This window comes from Gossypium raimondii, chromosome 4, assembly GCF_025698545.1.
Source record: "Gossypium raimondii isolate GPD5lz chromosome 4, ASM2569854v1, whole genome shotgun sequence".
Taxonomy (NCBI): Eukaryota; Viridiplantae; Streptophyta; class Magnoliopsida; order Malvales; family Malvaceae; genus Gossypium; species Gossypium raimondii.
This window is the reverse complement of record NC_068568.1, coordinates 199656-215695: the sequence shown is the minus strand read 5'-3', so window position 1 is coordinate 215695 and position 16040 is coordinate 199656. Positions and strand designations below refer to the sequence as shown.

Below are 16040 nucleotides of genomic sequence, written 5' to 3'. Positions count from 1 at the left end.
CAATTGTTAGATTCATTAAGTTATGCTATTTTTAAAATTTGATGTGGCCAACACATTAGTATGTGTAAAGCCATGTCAGCTTATTAATTCTACAAATTACTCACTAAAGATTTAATTAATGGATTAATAATTTTCATTTATGTTAAGATTAAAATTTTAAAATTGAAAAGTATAAGGATTTAAAATGATTCAATTGGTGAATATGGGTTAAATCTATAACTATACACATAATACATTACTAATAATTAAATTTAAACAAACGAATTTAAGTGTTGTTGTTTGGATTAGGATTAAAATTTTCAAATTCGAAAGTAGAGAAATTAAAATTGATTACTAATAGTAAAGTTTAACAAAAAAAAAAATTCATATTGTTGACTTGTCGACCCCATTGAGGAAGTCTTTGGTCTCCACTCTCCAGTCTTTACAACTCAGCTATTTTATCTTCTGAATTCTATCATCACTGGCACCAGCTACCTACCTCTCTTCGTGTGTCGACCATTGAGCCATTATCAACCAGCCACCATGGCCACCGCTGCCACCAGATCCAACCCTCACCCTCACATCTTGGTGTTCCCATACCCAGCTCAAGGCCACATGCTTGCCCTCCTGGACCTCACTCACCAACTAGCTCTCCATGGCCTAACCATCACCATCTTAGTCACCCCTAAAAACCTACCTTTCCTTTCTCCTCTCCTCTCTTCTCACCCTTCTTCCATTACTCCCCTTGTTTTCCCTTTCCCTTCTCACCCTCTCATCCCACCAGGTGTTGAACATGTTAAAGACGTTGGCAACTGTGGGAACCGCCTTATCATGGCCGCTTTAGGCAAACTTGAAGACCCTTTGTTCAACTGGTTCAACTCTCAGTCTAATCCTCCAGTTGCCATCATTTCTGATTTCTTCCTCGGTTGGACTCAACACCTAGCTACCCGCTTGCAAATACCTAGACTTGCTTTCTTCTCTACACGAGCTTTTCTGGTTTCTGTGTTTGATTATATTTGGAACAATGTTGAAAAAGTGAAATGTTTGAGTGAAGTTGAGTTTGGTCATTTACCTGGTTCACCGGTTTTCAAGCAAGAACATTTGCCATCTTTGTTTAAGCTCTACAAAAGATCAGATCCTGACTGGGAGTTTGTCAAGGATGGACTTCTTGCAAATACAAAGAGTTGGGGTTATGTTTTAAATTCCTTTGATGCTTTGGAAGGTGAATATGTTCAATGGTTGAAGACACATGTAGCTCATGATCGTGTTTTCAATGTTGGACCACTAAGTTTGATAGGCCCCGATGTCTCGGATAGGGGCAATTCGGGTTCGAGTTCTGACCTGAATGACCAAGTCATGACTTGGCTCAATCAATGCCCTGATGGTTCTGTTGTTTATGTTTGCTTTGGGAGTCAAAAGCTGTTGAGAAAAGAACAAATGGAAGCCTTGGCTAGTGGGCTTGAAAAGAGTGACACACGTTTTATCTGGGTGGTGAAACCGGGTACAACCCAACAGCATGTCGAAGGGTTTGGAGTTGTACCCGATGGGTTCGAGCAACGAACCGCAGGTCAAGGTTTGGTGATAAAAGGGTGGGCACCTCAGGCCTTGATACTGAACCACAAGGCAGTGGGTGGATTCCTGAGTCATTGTGGGTGGAACTCGGTTTCGGAAGCGATAGTGGGGGGAGTCATGATGTTGGCTTGGCCTATGGAGGCTGACCAGTTTGTGAACGCCAGGCTTTTGGTAGATGATATGGGAGTGGGTGTGAGGGTGTGTGAGGGTGCGGACTCGGTTCCTAACTCAGATGAACTAGGCCGAGTCATCTCCGAGGCTATGACTGAGGGTGGAGGAATGAAGACCAAGGCCAAAGATCTGAAAGATAAGGCTTTTGCAGCAGTGAGTCATGGGGGAAGCTCTATGAATGATTTGGTTAGATTTGTGAAAGAATTGGGTCAACTTGGAAGGTGATAAATCCTTTTGGGATATCTTTTCTTTGTAAAATATATCTATATATATTGTTTGTCGTGATAAGAATCTGCAGTTAAGCATTCGCAGGTGAACAAATAACAAAACAACCATGAAGAACATAAACAGAAGCAAGTATGAAAATATGAAAGATGGTGTCATGTCTTACCTAGAGCAATTAAATCAGAAGAGATGGTGCTTTGTTCAAGTTTCTTGATGCTTCATTATCATCCATGTATGCATATAAGTTTCTCCACCTCAAAAGCTTCAAATTCTGCTTCTATGGATTTTTAGTGACATCAATATTTAAGTAGTGTACTTACAGACTTTCATACTTTGCGGCTTGATATTGCTCAGCTTCTGACTTGATTCATCTTTTGCCCCCATTACTGGAAGATCTAAATGAAGATAATTTATGTTGAGATTATTCATATTTAGACTAATTTGGAATAGATTTCTAAATTTAGAGACGGGGATGATGGAATGATTCGGTTTTTTCATTTACTTAGGTTGGCTTAGGGCTAATTTTAGATCTTTCAGAATTATGTCTATTGTCTACTTCTTGCTTATTTTTGGAGACTACATGTGTCGAGTCGGGTCAGGTTTGAACCTAAAATAGGTTTGAGTTAATTTTTATACTTGCTCCCAAGCTTAGTTTGATCCGAAATATAAGTCTAAAATTTTGTTTAAACCTGTTTAAATTTGCAAAAGACTAATCCAAACCCATTTTAGATCAGCCCACATTATTTATAAAAATTTTTTTAAATTTTTTATTTTAATATTTAATAATTATATATTTTTTTATTTATTGAAAATTTTTATATAATCATCTTAATATTATTTTAATGTTTATATTAAAGTAGTATTACATATTTAGTATATAGGTTTACTTTTTAATGTGTTTAAATTACATATTATATACTTAAAAACGGGTCGGGCTCAGGCATTGAATATTCAAGCCCAAGCCCAACCTATATTTTAAACGGTCTAATTTTTTTGCTCAAGCCTATTTTTCGTGCCTAAAATTTTTACCCAAACCCTTTCAAATTTTGAAAGAGCCTTCGAACCTAACCGAATCGCCCAGTTCATGAATAGTTCTATCACTTTATTTTTAAGTCCTTGCATTTTTATGGTCTTGTTGTATTGAAGTCTCAAACATAGCTTATGGTAGGGACATATTATTTACTTTTAGTAGACATATAATTGAAAATTGTGTTTGCAATTGATTTTGACATGACAAAAGGGGGAGAATCTTTTTTTTTTTCATTACTATACTTTTGCTTAGAATGAAAGCATGGTGAACATGGAATCATTAGTCAAATACACATTTTGAAATATGTGACATCCCATTGAATATATTTAAATATTAATAAAAATATTTGTTAAACAATAAAAGGAGCTAAAAGACTAACAAGAACTTGATTGAAATGGAAAAATCCAACTCTTAAAATTTTGAATGTTCAAATTCAAGTCCCAAACATGTAAATTATATGTAAGTTTTGTTAAAATTTATTTAGGCTTAAATTCTATTATGTATGAGATATTATCTGAACGTAATCTTTTCTTAATGAATTAGATGAATTGTGTCAATAAATGTTAAATGTAGTGGTAAGACATATTAATTTTTTAGAGAAAACTCAGATTCAAACTTTATAAAAGATATTGTTAAAAGGATAATCATAAATCTTAAATAAAAAGAAAGAAAGAAAGAAAGAAAGATTTAGCCCTCAAGTGTTTACACATTATATCAATTTTAAAATTTAAAATAAAATGATAAATTTTGTAAACATTAAGGCTAATTTGTTGAGTATTTTATATTTAGGATTAAATTGATATAATGTGTAAACATTTAAGGGCTAAATTTTTATTAAATCGATAAAAGATTTCCAAATCAGCTTTGAGTGATGAAAATATTTGATTTCAAAAATATTGACTAAATAAAAATTTAATAGTTCAATGACCAAAATAAAATGAAGGCGATAATTTAATGATATTTTGTGGTTTACCCAAAATAATTGTACTGTTTCACCTCTAACTCTAAATCAAATTTAGGTATTTACCCAAATAAGAAAAATGTTAAATTCTGCTATTAGACCCTATATTTTACAAAAATTATGGATTTAATCCATGAATTTTAATTTGGTATTTTAGTGCTTTTACTTTTCAAATTTTAAAATTTTAAATTCTCACCAAACGGCAATTGCTAGATTGTGGTAAAACACATTATCATATGTGTAATATTATTTTCCACATATTACTTACCAAAAATTCAATTAATGAATTAGTAACTATTATTTGCGTTAAGACTGTAACTTCAAACTTCAAATTTCGAAAAAAATAGAAACTTAGAATGATCTAAGAATATGAACTAAATCTATAACTATACACATAGTACAAGACTAGTGGTTGAATTTAAACAAATGGATTTAACGGCTCCTATTTGGGTCAAGACTAAAATCTCAAAATTCAAAAAGTATAGGGGCTAAAGTTGACAAATTCAAAAAGTACAAGGACTAAAATTGATATTAAAGTACTTGGAGTAAATCTACAATTTTTCGTAAATTTAAAAAAAATTCATATTGTTGTCCACCGTCACTGACTCAATGGTGAAGTCTTTGGTCTCCACTCTCCAGTCTTTACAACTCTGCTATTTTATCTTCTTCATTCCATCATCACCGAAACCAGCTACCTCTCTTCGCGTGTCGACCATTGAGCCATTATCAACCAGCCACCATGGCCACCACTGCTACTAGACCCAACCCTCACCCTCACATCTTGGTGTTCCCATACCCAGCTCAAGGCCACATGCTTGCCCTCCTAAACCTCACCCACCAACTTGCTCTCCGGGGGCTAACCATCACCATCTTAGTCACCCCTAAAAACCTCCCTTTCCTTTCTCCTCTCCTCTCTTCTCACCCTCCCATTACTCCCCTTGTTTTCCCTTTCCCTTCTCACCCTCTCATCCCACCAGGCGTTGAACATGTTAAAGACCTTGGCAACAGTGGTAACCTCCCCATCATGGTAGCTTTAGGCAAACTTCATGACCCTTTAGTGGAGTGGTTCGACTCTCACTCTGAACCGCCGGTTGCCATCGTCTCTGATTTCTTCATTGGTTGGACTCAATGCCTTGCAACCCGCTTGCAAATACCCAGACTCACTTTCTACTCTTCTGGTGCATTTGTGGCCTGTGGGTTCTATCTTTGATTATATTTGGAACAACGTTGAAAAAGTGAAGTCTTTGAGTGAAATAGAGTTCGGTAATTTACCTGGATCCCCTGCCTTCAAGCAGGAACATTTGCCATCCTTGTTTAAGCTCTACAAACCATCGGATCCCGATTTGGAGATGATCAAGGATGGACATGTTGCAAATACAAAGAGCTGGGGTTGTTTTATAAATTCCTTTGAAGATTTGGAAGCTGAATATGTTCAGTGGTTGAAGACACATGTAGGTCATAATCGTGTTTTCAGTGTTGGACCACTAAGTTTAATAGGCCCTGATGTATCGGATCGAGGCAATTCAGGTTCAGTGTCTGAGATGAATGACCAGGTCTTGACTTGGCTTGATCGATGCCCCGATGGTTCAGTTGTTTATGTTTGTTTTGGGAGTCAAAAGCTGTTGAGAAAAGAACAAATGGAAGCCTTGGCTAATGGGCTTGAAAAGAGTGCCACACGATTTATCTGGGTGGTGAAATCAGGCACAACCCAACAGCAGGTCGAAGGGTTCGGAGTAGTACCCTACGGGTTCGAGCAACGAACCGCAGGTCAAGGTTTGGTGATAAAAGGGGTGGGCAACGCAAGGGTTGGTACTGAACCACAAAGCAGTGGGTGGATTTCTGAGTCATTGTGGGTGGAACTCGGTTTTGGAAGGGATAGTGAGTGGAGTCATGATATTGGCTGGGCCTATGGAGGCTGACCAGTTTCTGAACGCCAGGCTCTTGGTGGATAATATAGGTGTGGGTGTTAGGGAGTGTGAGGGTGCAGACTCAGTTCCTGACTCTGATGAACTAGGCCGAGCCATTGCCGAGTTTATGACTGAGGGTGGAGGGATGAAGGCCAAGGCAAAAGATCTCAAAGATAAGGCTTTGGCAGCAGTGAGTCATGGGGAAAGCTCCATGAAAGACTTGGATAGATTTGTGGAAGAATTGGGTCAACTAGGAGGGTGATAAATCCTTTTATTTTATCGGAGAAGATATTATGTTTTCTTTTTCAAAATAAACAAACACCTCATGAGAGGATAGTGTGAGGAAAAATACATCTAAACATGTTGTAACTGATACTCGTACATAAACAGGAGGACCTATGTTTTCATTTCTGATAAATAAGACATGAGGGAAGAAAAGTAGACTGTATGAAAACCAGACATGAAAGATCGTGTCCTGTCTTACCTAGAACAATTCAATCAGAAGATATTGAGCTTTGTTTAAGTTTCTTGATGCAACATTATCTACCAAGAGGTTACATGCATGCATCAATGAGCCTGCATGAGTAAATATAGATATACATGTACATGCGTATATAGTTTCAAAGGAAATTGAATCCAGCTGAGGTAGCCTAATTAGATAGTAGAACTCATCCTACACCATAGGGTTTCAGTCTAAGGTTTAGTGTGGATCAAAACATGCATTAAAATAAGCAGAAGCAACCTTCTTGTTCTCTGTTTTACATCCTACATTTTCTATTTATTGACAAACTATCATTATCAATAAATTAGTGCATAGCTAGTAAAAAGAGGGCAGGAAAGCACACTTACAATTATAAAATCATTGAAATGAATGGTATATTCTTGATATATGAACAGCCTATCAAGCTGTTGGCAGCTTCAAAAGCTGATTGTTACCCAGACGGAAAAACGAGCCTATTTCGACACAAATCCAACCACCAATATATATAACAAATTTTCTATGAACAGAAACCAAAATCCAGAAGTGGAATCAGTACTTTCCTCTTTTAACATTAGCTCTGAACCAAACCTCTGTCCCGCCAAAACATGGGGGCCTTCGAAGAACCGTGAAATTCAAAGAATACCAATGCAAAATCAAGCTTTCAATTTATAGACAAAGTGAGAAAGAAAGAATGAAGCTATGAATTTTAATGACTCAGAGGCATCCTTTTATATACAAAGCTTGTAACAGCATGCTCCTAAGCATTAGGAGATTTATTCAGAATTAATAGCAGCAGAGTCAGAAGATAGTAACAGCAAAATTAGAAAAAGGCACAAACACAGAATCGGCTCAAAGACATACTCAACAGTGTGTTGATACAAATCTCGAGCAATTCAACGGAAACCGCATTGACAAAGGCTACCGAAGAAGGAAGGGGGAGAATGTGAGGTCTTGATAGGTAACCGAAGGGTTTTCCATTTGTCGAGCATGGAAAAAAAAGCACGTTTTAAGGTTTTAGGATGTTAATTTCAGTAGTGCGATAATTATTTAATAGAATCAAGGGTTTGTTTCAAAGGGAATCTGGGAAAACAGGGGATTAGATTTGAAAATTAGGGTTTAAGATTTAAAAAGGCGTTATTTTCCCGGCAATTTTAAAGGTACCGATAAAAAATTGAGGGATTGTAAGGTTCGGTTCATATATAACTGGAAACGGCGTCATTTTGGTACAACTTGTATATTTGTGGGTAAAAGAATCTGGAGGCCTTTTTATTAGGAGTTAGACTGTATTTTGCTCCCTCTTTTAAAAAAAATTGACAAATTAGTAATTTTACGTTAGATAAATGAGGAAACTGGTCCTTTTGTTAAAAAATTCATCTATTTCTACTTTTAAAAATTAGTCCCTAAATACTCACATATCATAGTTGTAGATGATAGGACTTGAACCTAAATACTCACAGATTCAAGGCCTCTGCTTTAACTAGTAAACTGAGACTTTGTAATTGTTGGAATAAAAAATAAGGTTAAAATATGTCATATGCATAAATCAAGAATTTAGTCCTTGTACTTTCATTTTTAGGAATTTGTTCCTCTCTTTTTCAAATTTCAAAATTTAAGTCCAACTATTAACACTGTTAAAATTTATTTTATTAAATTCAAATTCATTATAACATCTCTTTTTAGTTACATTGCTATCAAGTTTTTTTTAATTTCAAAGTATCATACCAACCAATTTAACAAAAAAGTTAAAAATTGAACTTGAATTATGTAATCGAGAAAAGTACAAGGACTAAATTCTAAATTTATGAAGAATACAATACCTATAACATATTTCAACCAAAAATAATTACTTTAAATTTGAACGAAGTTGGAGAATATTCATGCTCTTAAATTAATAATATAACTTTATTAAAATATTTATTCTCGAAAAAAATTTGTTAAAATATTTTTATTTTAAAATTTAATTAAAAATCGATTCTTTTACCATCAAATTAATGTATAAATATAATAAATTTATTAAATATGAATATAACAAAATTATGTCAACATATTAAAGACAAACATATAACTGTCTTAAATATATTGCATTAACCGTGTTTAAATTAGATATGTCCTAAGAGCTGGGCATTCAATTGGTCCGGTCCGACAATTTTAAAATGTTTAGTTAGCATTAATTTGGATCCTTTGGGCTAAAATAGACATTGACAAAATAAAATATTAAAAACAAAATTAAGTGAGAAGAAAATTTGTAATTTAAATATAGTATTTTTTCCCATTATTTTTGTATATTAAATAATTAATGCTATGTGTTTTTTAACTCCATAAATTAACGAGTTATTAGAGGCACAAATCGCCTTGCTCTCTTCAAAGTTTTTGAAAATTTTAATTAAACTCCTATTTCTATTTAAATTCTCATTAGACTTATAAAAAATTAAAAATTTTCATTAAATATCTCAAAAATTTTAAAATTTTAATTAGCTTCTTCAAAACTAGACCTGAGCGGGTAGGTGGGCTACCCGCTCAGGTCCGAAGGCTTGCCCAAAGGTGAGAGGGTTTGGGCAAAAACCAATGTATTTTTTCTAAACGGGTTGAGCCCATGGTAAGATTTTTGGCTTGGGTCCACCCTGAATTTGCTTACTTTTTTTTTTCATTGCTGTTTGTTGCCATTTTGACGTTGTTTTGCAATCATTTTTCTATTATATTGCTACTATTTTGATGTTATTAATTTTATTACTATTTAGAGGTATTTACTTGCTAACTTGTAATTATCTTAGTGTTATTTAAGTATTAAGACTTTTTTTAATGTAGAGGGAAACATTTACTTTAATATTTTTAGTGTATTTGATATATTATTTTTTTAAAATTATTTATATATAAAAAAATAATATAAAATAATTTAATGCAAGCAGATCGAGCCGAGCTCAGGTTTAGCATTTTTACCTTTATCGGGCTTGGACAAAATTTTAAGCTTATTTTTCGGGTTAGACTTAGCTTTAGAAAACAAGTCTAAAATTTTCATTTCCCCAACCGTCTATCCAAAACTTAATGTCATTTGTCACTGACAAGCGAGATTAAGAAATAGATAATTATGGAGTAATTTTTTAATCTCATTTATGGAATAAAAATCATTACCGATATATTTAATGATGATTTTAAATAATAATAAAATTTAAAAAAGGACAACCGATTTAATAGGAAATATTTGGTGATTAAAGCATCAATATTTGTTAGTTGGAGGATAGCAAATTGAAAACAGAAATAACAGATGCAAAAATAGAAAAGACAAATCTTACCAAAGATAATCATTGTTCATCAACTAATCCTACATATTATTAAATATTTTTTCTCGGATATTTATTTTTATTTTTTAAAAAAATTCATTAAAAAATATGAATTTGGTTTTGGATGGATTTCGAATTTGGTTTAATTTTGGGTTGGAGTTAATTTTAGATTTGGGTTTATCGGATTAAGTTATTAAACTTTTTATGATCAAATCTGATTGAATTAGATATAGATTCGGGCTGAATAAGTTTTCAGGTTGGGGTCAAAATTAACGTGTCTAAACATCATACAACATTTAAATATTAGTTAAATTTTGTTGTAAGTCCATGTATTATGCGTAAGTTGTGAATTTAGTTATTGTACTTTAATTTGGACAATTTTAGTCCCAATACCTTTTGAACTGATCAACAATCCTTACACTTTTTGAATTTTTAAATTCGTACCGTGCATAAAGATATAGATTTAATCTTTAAAATTTAAAATTTTAATCTTGACGTAAATAACCTACATTAAATTTATTTACTGTAGTTTTTTAAGTAACATGTAAAAACAATAATGTAGCATATATGCGATGATATGTCAAGATTTCTTTGTCAATGCAGGCCACAAGTTTGCCTCAAAACCTCAAGGGCTAAGGAGTGAAATTTAAGAATTAACAAATTGGACCCCATTGTTCCTGTTTGCATTCAGACAAAACACTGCAACTAAAATGCCACTAAATCAAACATGTTTTCACCATTACACCTAAAATTCACCTTTCACAATAAATTAATTTAATAAATAGTTTCGACTCATGATTAAATCTATTTAATTATTATCGTAAATAGTTGATCGGATATTTTGTTTTAATTCCAAATAAGAGAAATTTGGCCTTTTTCTTATATTTAAATTTTAAATTGGGTGTTATTTAATAAAATTGACTATTGGAATTAATTAAATTAAATTTTGATTAAAAATAGGACTTTATTGTTGTTAAAGAAATAATCCTTCAACATCATTTGTCATTATCTTTCATAATTAACTAAATTATGTATTAAACTACCAAAGAAAAACACAAATAAATATTTAAAACATGAGTTGACCTTTATATATATGATATAAATTATGCATGTAACTTCATTAAATTTAAAATCAGATTAGCTTAAAGGTCTACTTCAATAATTTAGAATATTAAATAATTGTTCTTTCGGATGAACTAAAATATATAATTTATTCAACTTTCCAACCTACTGCAATATTTTTTATTTTTCTTAATAAATATGCAAAAGAAAATGTTATAATTGATAGTGAAATTCATAGTTCACCAACTTAGCCATGGCAGCTTTTATAAAACCCTAATTTAAAAAAAAAAAAAAAACAAACTCATGTTTAGTACACAAATGAAAAACAAAGAGATCTCTATGTTTTTCTCCAACATGTCTAAAGCCAATGTTAGGAAACATGTTATGGAGAAGAAAGGAAAAGAAAAGCCAATGGAAAGTCCGGTACCGTCGAAGAACTTGAAGAAAATCTACCCTATCGGGTTTCAACGAAGTAGCTCGTCTTTGTCGTTGTCGTCGTTGTCGTTGTCTTTGTCGCAGAACTCGAATGATTCAACGATTACAGATCATTCGAGTACTACACCGTTGGAGCAAAGGATTTCGTTAGCTCTTAGCTTGATCGCGCCTCATCATGAGCGGAGAGCCTTCGTCCCGATTGTTAAAAATGTACGACAAACTCAGCAACCAAAACAACAACAAGAACATCCTAACAATGGGGAACTTAGGAGATGCCACTGGATTACAAAGAACAGTGGTAAGTTAACAATACCTAGTATTTTATTTTTTTTAACGGACATCTGGTTTTAGTAGTCATACACTATGTACTCCTGTCTGAATATGTAGGGACGGAAAAATAATATCAACTCATCAAATTTCAAGACATTATCTTAAATGCTAAATATATAGTAAAATTATATTTTAACCTATTAATCTCAAAAAATTTCTAACTTCACTCACTCCTAATAAGATTAAAATACATGGATAAATGAAATATCAAATATACTATATTGTTTGATATATTGCATACCAAATTATGAATTATTTAAGCATATGGTACCAAAAATAGTTTTATAGAATCTTAATTTGGCAGTGATCATACAATTAAATTAATGGTGGTCATAATTTAGCTTTTCCAATTCGGAATAATTTGGTCGTTCAATTGATCATTATATTGATAATGTTCAACAAATATATTTAAACAATACTAATAATGGTCATTAATTTTTATTATGAAGCATCTCAACCACTACGGTTTGATAGCTGGTTTTTAGATCTTTGTCCTTCTTAATTAATTTTTAGCTAAAATCCAACCAAAAATCTCCTCAATCTATTTAAACTAGAGATGTTGATGGGTTAAGTTCGGATCAAGTTCATACAAGATATTTAAATTAATTTTTAAGTTTAGGTCTAGTACAATCTGAAAATAAATTTTCTTTTTTTAATTACTTCAATTTCCATCATTGTTTTTGCAATCAAATACTTATTTTTAAAAATATTTTATTTATGTTTAATTTAGATTTAAGTATGAATATATATATATATATTTAACACTTTATTTCCAATTTGTTGACCATTGCTTTCTGAGTGGTTAAGCTATGGGAATATTGTGAAAAAATTTGAAGTCAAATTAAACTGAAAAGATAGAACACTTGCAATATTCAGACAACCTAATTAGTCAACAGGAAACTTGTTTTTGTCACCTATCATTGTCTTGCAGTTGAGACTTCTCTAATCTCTACATAAATTTATTTATATTTATATAGGTCCTCTCCTATAGAAACTGAGAAATACGTAAGGATTTAAATAGGTTTAATTCTGGTTTTAGTCCCTTTACTTTTTCAGGTAAGAGTATCATAGAGGCTCCTATACTAGAAGTTAGAGTGCATTTTACCTCCTTTACTAAAAAATAGATAAATTAGTCCCTATATATTAAATCAAAGAGCAATTTGGTCTTTTAGTTAAAAATTTCATCAATTTCTATTGTTAAATATTGGTCCTCTACATCAACATGAGGTACACATGCTGATTATTCCGTCAATCGCACCAATTTTTAACTTTACAAATGGGTGAAATTTTTACATACAAGGACTAATTTATCCATTTTTAAATAGAAGGAGAAAAATACAATCTAAATCTTAATACAAGGACCTCCATGGTACTGATATCAACATCAAGTATTTGAATTTTTAGCATACTTAAGTGATTAAAACTAGAATTAAACCATTTAAATTTCGGTAAAACTAACAAAAGTTTTCTTGATGCAGATAAAGCGTACATATCATTTCATGATGAACAATGGGGAGTTCCAGTTTATGATGACATGTGAGTTCTTCTAATTCAATAAAATCACAATGATTTTCACTAAATTATGATTTTTTTTTTTGATATCTTAAAGTTATAATGATCAAACAGCCAATTATTCGAACTGCTTGCCTTGTCCGGTATGTTGATGGATTACAATTGGACCGAAATTTTGAAAAAAAAAGAACTTTATAGGTATGTTATTCTCCGATTTTTATTTAAAGAATATATAAATTCTAATTCAATTATACACCTTTTAATGCTTTTGTATCAGATTCAAAATTTTAATTAACACTAATCTCTATTTAATCTCTGTCGATCGAGAAAAATGATGTAATTAGATTAATTTGGTGATATCATTAAAATATGTATAATTCAAGGTGAATATTGAACTAAAGGTTGCCACTATTTATTTATATAATAATTTTACAGAGAAGCTTTTGCTGGGTTTGATACTGAAATTGTTGCAAAAATGGGGGATAAAGAAATCAATGAGATATCATCAAACAAAGCTATTATGTTGGTTGAGAGCAGAGTAAGGTGCATAATACACAATGCCAAATGCATACAAAAGGTAAGTTTGCGGATTTTAGGATTCGAATTTTAATAGAGCTTCGGGTTTATTGCATTGCGTTACATTTTTCTTAGCATGGGAATAGGGAAATAGTTGCAGATGTTGGAATTCGAATTCTGAACCTAATGAATGTGGTTGCATGAACCAATTAAGCTTAGGGTTCATTGCATTTTAGTTTTTCTTTAGCTCGAGAATAGGAAAAATGGTTGTACATGCTTAGATCATGTTTGGCTCAAGTGGTTCCCAACTTGCACTCATGCTTATCTAAGGCATGGGTTCAAATCCCATCGATTCCAAACTCTTTAGTTTCTTTGATGATTCTTCTATTCAACTTAAGTGAACAGTCACCTTTTTAAGCACTCTGACTCTCGATAGGGTTGAGAGACAACCCCAAATTAGGAAAAAGGGTCTTTGATATGTTAGAATTTGAGTTCCAACCCTATTGAATGATTCTTTTTAAGGGTGATGGATTTTGAAACTAAGTTTTTGAGAGCTAACTAAAATGTTCAAATATTTTAGGACTTTAACGAGATTTTTTTTCAAAAAAAATAGAGGTCTAATTAAAAGTATTGAAAAAATTGTGAGATTAACAAGAATTTCTGAAAAAAAAAAATCAAAAGAGCTTAATTAAAATTTTCAAAAACCTTTTAGCATGGGAATAAGATATACAGTTGCCGATAGTAAGATTCGAACTCCAAATCTATTGAATGTCTTTTTTTTTCTTGCATATGATTGCATAAACCCAGTGACATAAACTTGAAATTCATTACTCAATTAATTACACTAAATAGTTTTCTTTACCCAAATACACAGATTGTGAGAGAACATGGATCTTTTAGTAGCTTCATGTGGGGTTATGTGAATCATCAACCACAAATTAACAAATACAAGTACCCAAGAAATGTTCCTCTTAGAACCCCAAAAGCTGAAGCCATTAGCAAGGACCTATTGAAACGAGGATTCCGATTCGTTGGGCCAGTCATCGTTTATTCATTCATGCAAGCTGCCGGGTTGACTATCGATCATCTCATCGGATGTTTTAGACACAAAGAATGTGTTGCCCTTGCCGAGCGACCTTGGAGACACATTTAAAAACCTATGTTTATTCGGATAAGGTATGTGTCCAACACGCATACGGAGAGTTTGCTTTTAACATCTTTACTCACTCTCTTTAAATCTCTCTCTTCTTCTTCTTTTGTATATGTATACTGATGATTCATAAAGCTTCATCCATGGCTTATGTAATTGTTTTGCATATTCAATTAAATACAAGGCTTGGATTTAAGAGTGAGTATCAAATACAGATATGTGTCTTTATGTATCCATAGGCAAATATAAAAGGGCAAACAGGGATCTTAATCCCCTAAATGGAAAAATTATAGTGTAGTTTTCTCATTAATGATTAAACTATAAGTTGATATATGGTAAAATTGCATTTCACCCTCAAAAAAAAATTGTTTAAGTTCTTTAAAAAGTGTTAAATCACTATTTGAGGTCTAAACTTGATAGCAACTCTCACATTGGGGCCTTAGTCTTTAAGATTGTTGAGTAAGATTTAATTTGTTGTTGTCAAAATAGAATGTCGACAATGGCAAGAAAAAAAAGAGAAATAGAACACACAGTGGAAACCCTTTCGGGGAAAAAACCACAGGCAGAGGAGAAGAAAATTCATTATGTCGAATTCGAATAATTATAAGAAATATAGATTGCGTCTATTTATAGGTTTAGAAAACCTTATTTCTAATCAACATCTAATAGAAGTAATGCAATAAGGTTGAAACACCTTATTCAAATCAATATTAAACAGAGGAAGTAAACTTCTATACAAATTCTACTTGTGCAGCCTGTACCGTACCCCCTATCTTGCTCCAATGTTTTCGATGTTCGGGTGTTTCACCTTGACGGTGCTTTATTTGTTCTTTGCATGTACTAGTTTGTTCTTATGTAGGTTTCGCTCTTGTAATAAAACTTATCTTATAGCCGAGAAAAAAAAAAACCTCTCACATTAGGGTTTGAATTTTTTTATCCAAAGTAGTCTCTGAAAATGGTATTGTTCCCACATCGGGGCTTGATTTTTTTTTGTCCAAATTAACCCTTCAACTTGACAATTGTTCTCATATTGAGGTTTGAACTTGACAATTATTCTCACATTGGGGCTTAAACTTTAAGGTTTTCAAGAAAATATCAAGGGCTAACTTGGACTAAAAAAAAGTTCAAGCCTCAATGTGGAAACGATTCCCTAAACTTGGATAAAAAAAGTTTAAGCCTTAATGTGGGAACAATTGTCAAATTTAGGGACTAATTTGGATAATAATAAAAAAGTTCATGCACTAACGTGGAAGTAATTGCTAGGTCCAAGCCCCAAAAAGTAATTTAACCTTTTAAAAAAATAGTATATTTATAAATATATATGATTAAGTTTTTCTTTGGCCTCTCAAAAATTTATAATTCAATTACGTTATCTAAAAAAATTGATAGACTAGCCCTTGCTTGTACCTTTATTAACATTTGAGTATATTT

At 32.4% G+C, this 16040-nt stretch overlaps 2 protein-coding genes and 1 pseudogene across 3 annotated transcripts; all 3 read left to right on the top strand.

Annotated features, from left to right (window-relative positions):
* The first annotated feature begins 390 nt into the window (after window positions 1-390).
* Window positions 391-2375, top strand: LOC105779942 (UDP-glycosyltransferase 89A2). 2 transcript variants are annotated; one of them, XM_012603968.2, is made up of 2 exons: window positions 391-1943; window positions 2035-2375. In XM_012603968.2, exons 1-2 carry the CDS (start codon window positions 523-525, stop codon window positions 2036-2038), a joined length of 1425 nt encoding a protein of 474 aa, XP_012459422.1. In that variant the 5' UTR covers window positions 391-522; the 3' UTR covers window positions 2039-2375. The 2 variants fall into 2 exon arrangements, with proteins under 2 accessions (XP_012459422.1, XP_012459421.1); XM_012603967.2 differs by having other exon boundaries at window positions 2021-2375.
* Window positions 2376-4299: 1924 nt separating this feature from the next.
* LOC105779941 (UDP-glycosyltransferase 89A2-like) lies at window positions 4300-6638 on the top strand (annotated as a pseudogene).
* Window positions 6639-10896: 4258 nt separating this feature from the next.
* On the top strand, window positions 10897-14821 carry LOC105779945 (uncharacterized). Its single transcript, XM_012603970.2, has 5 exons — window positions 10897-11399; window positions 12910-12967; window positions 13058-13141; window positions 13379-13520; window positions 14334-14821. Exons 1-5 carry the CDS (start codon window positions 10970-10972, stop codon window positions 14610-14612), a joined length of 993 nt encoding a protein of 330 aa, XP_012459424.1. The 5' UTR covers window positions 10897-10969; the 3' UTR covers window positions 14613-14821.
* The last annotated feature ends 1219 nt before the right edge of the window (window positions 14822-16040 follow it).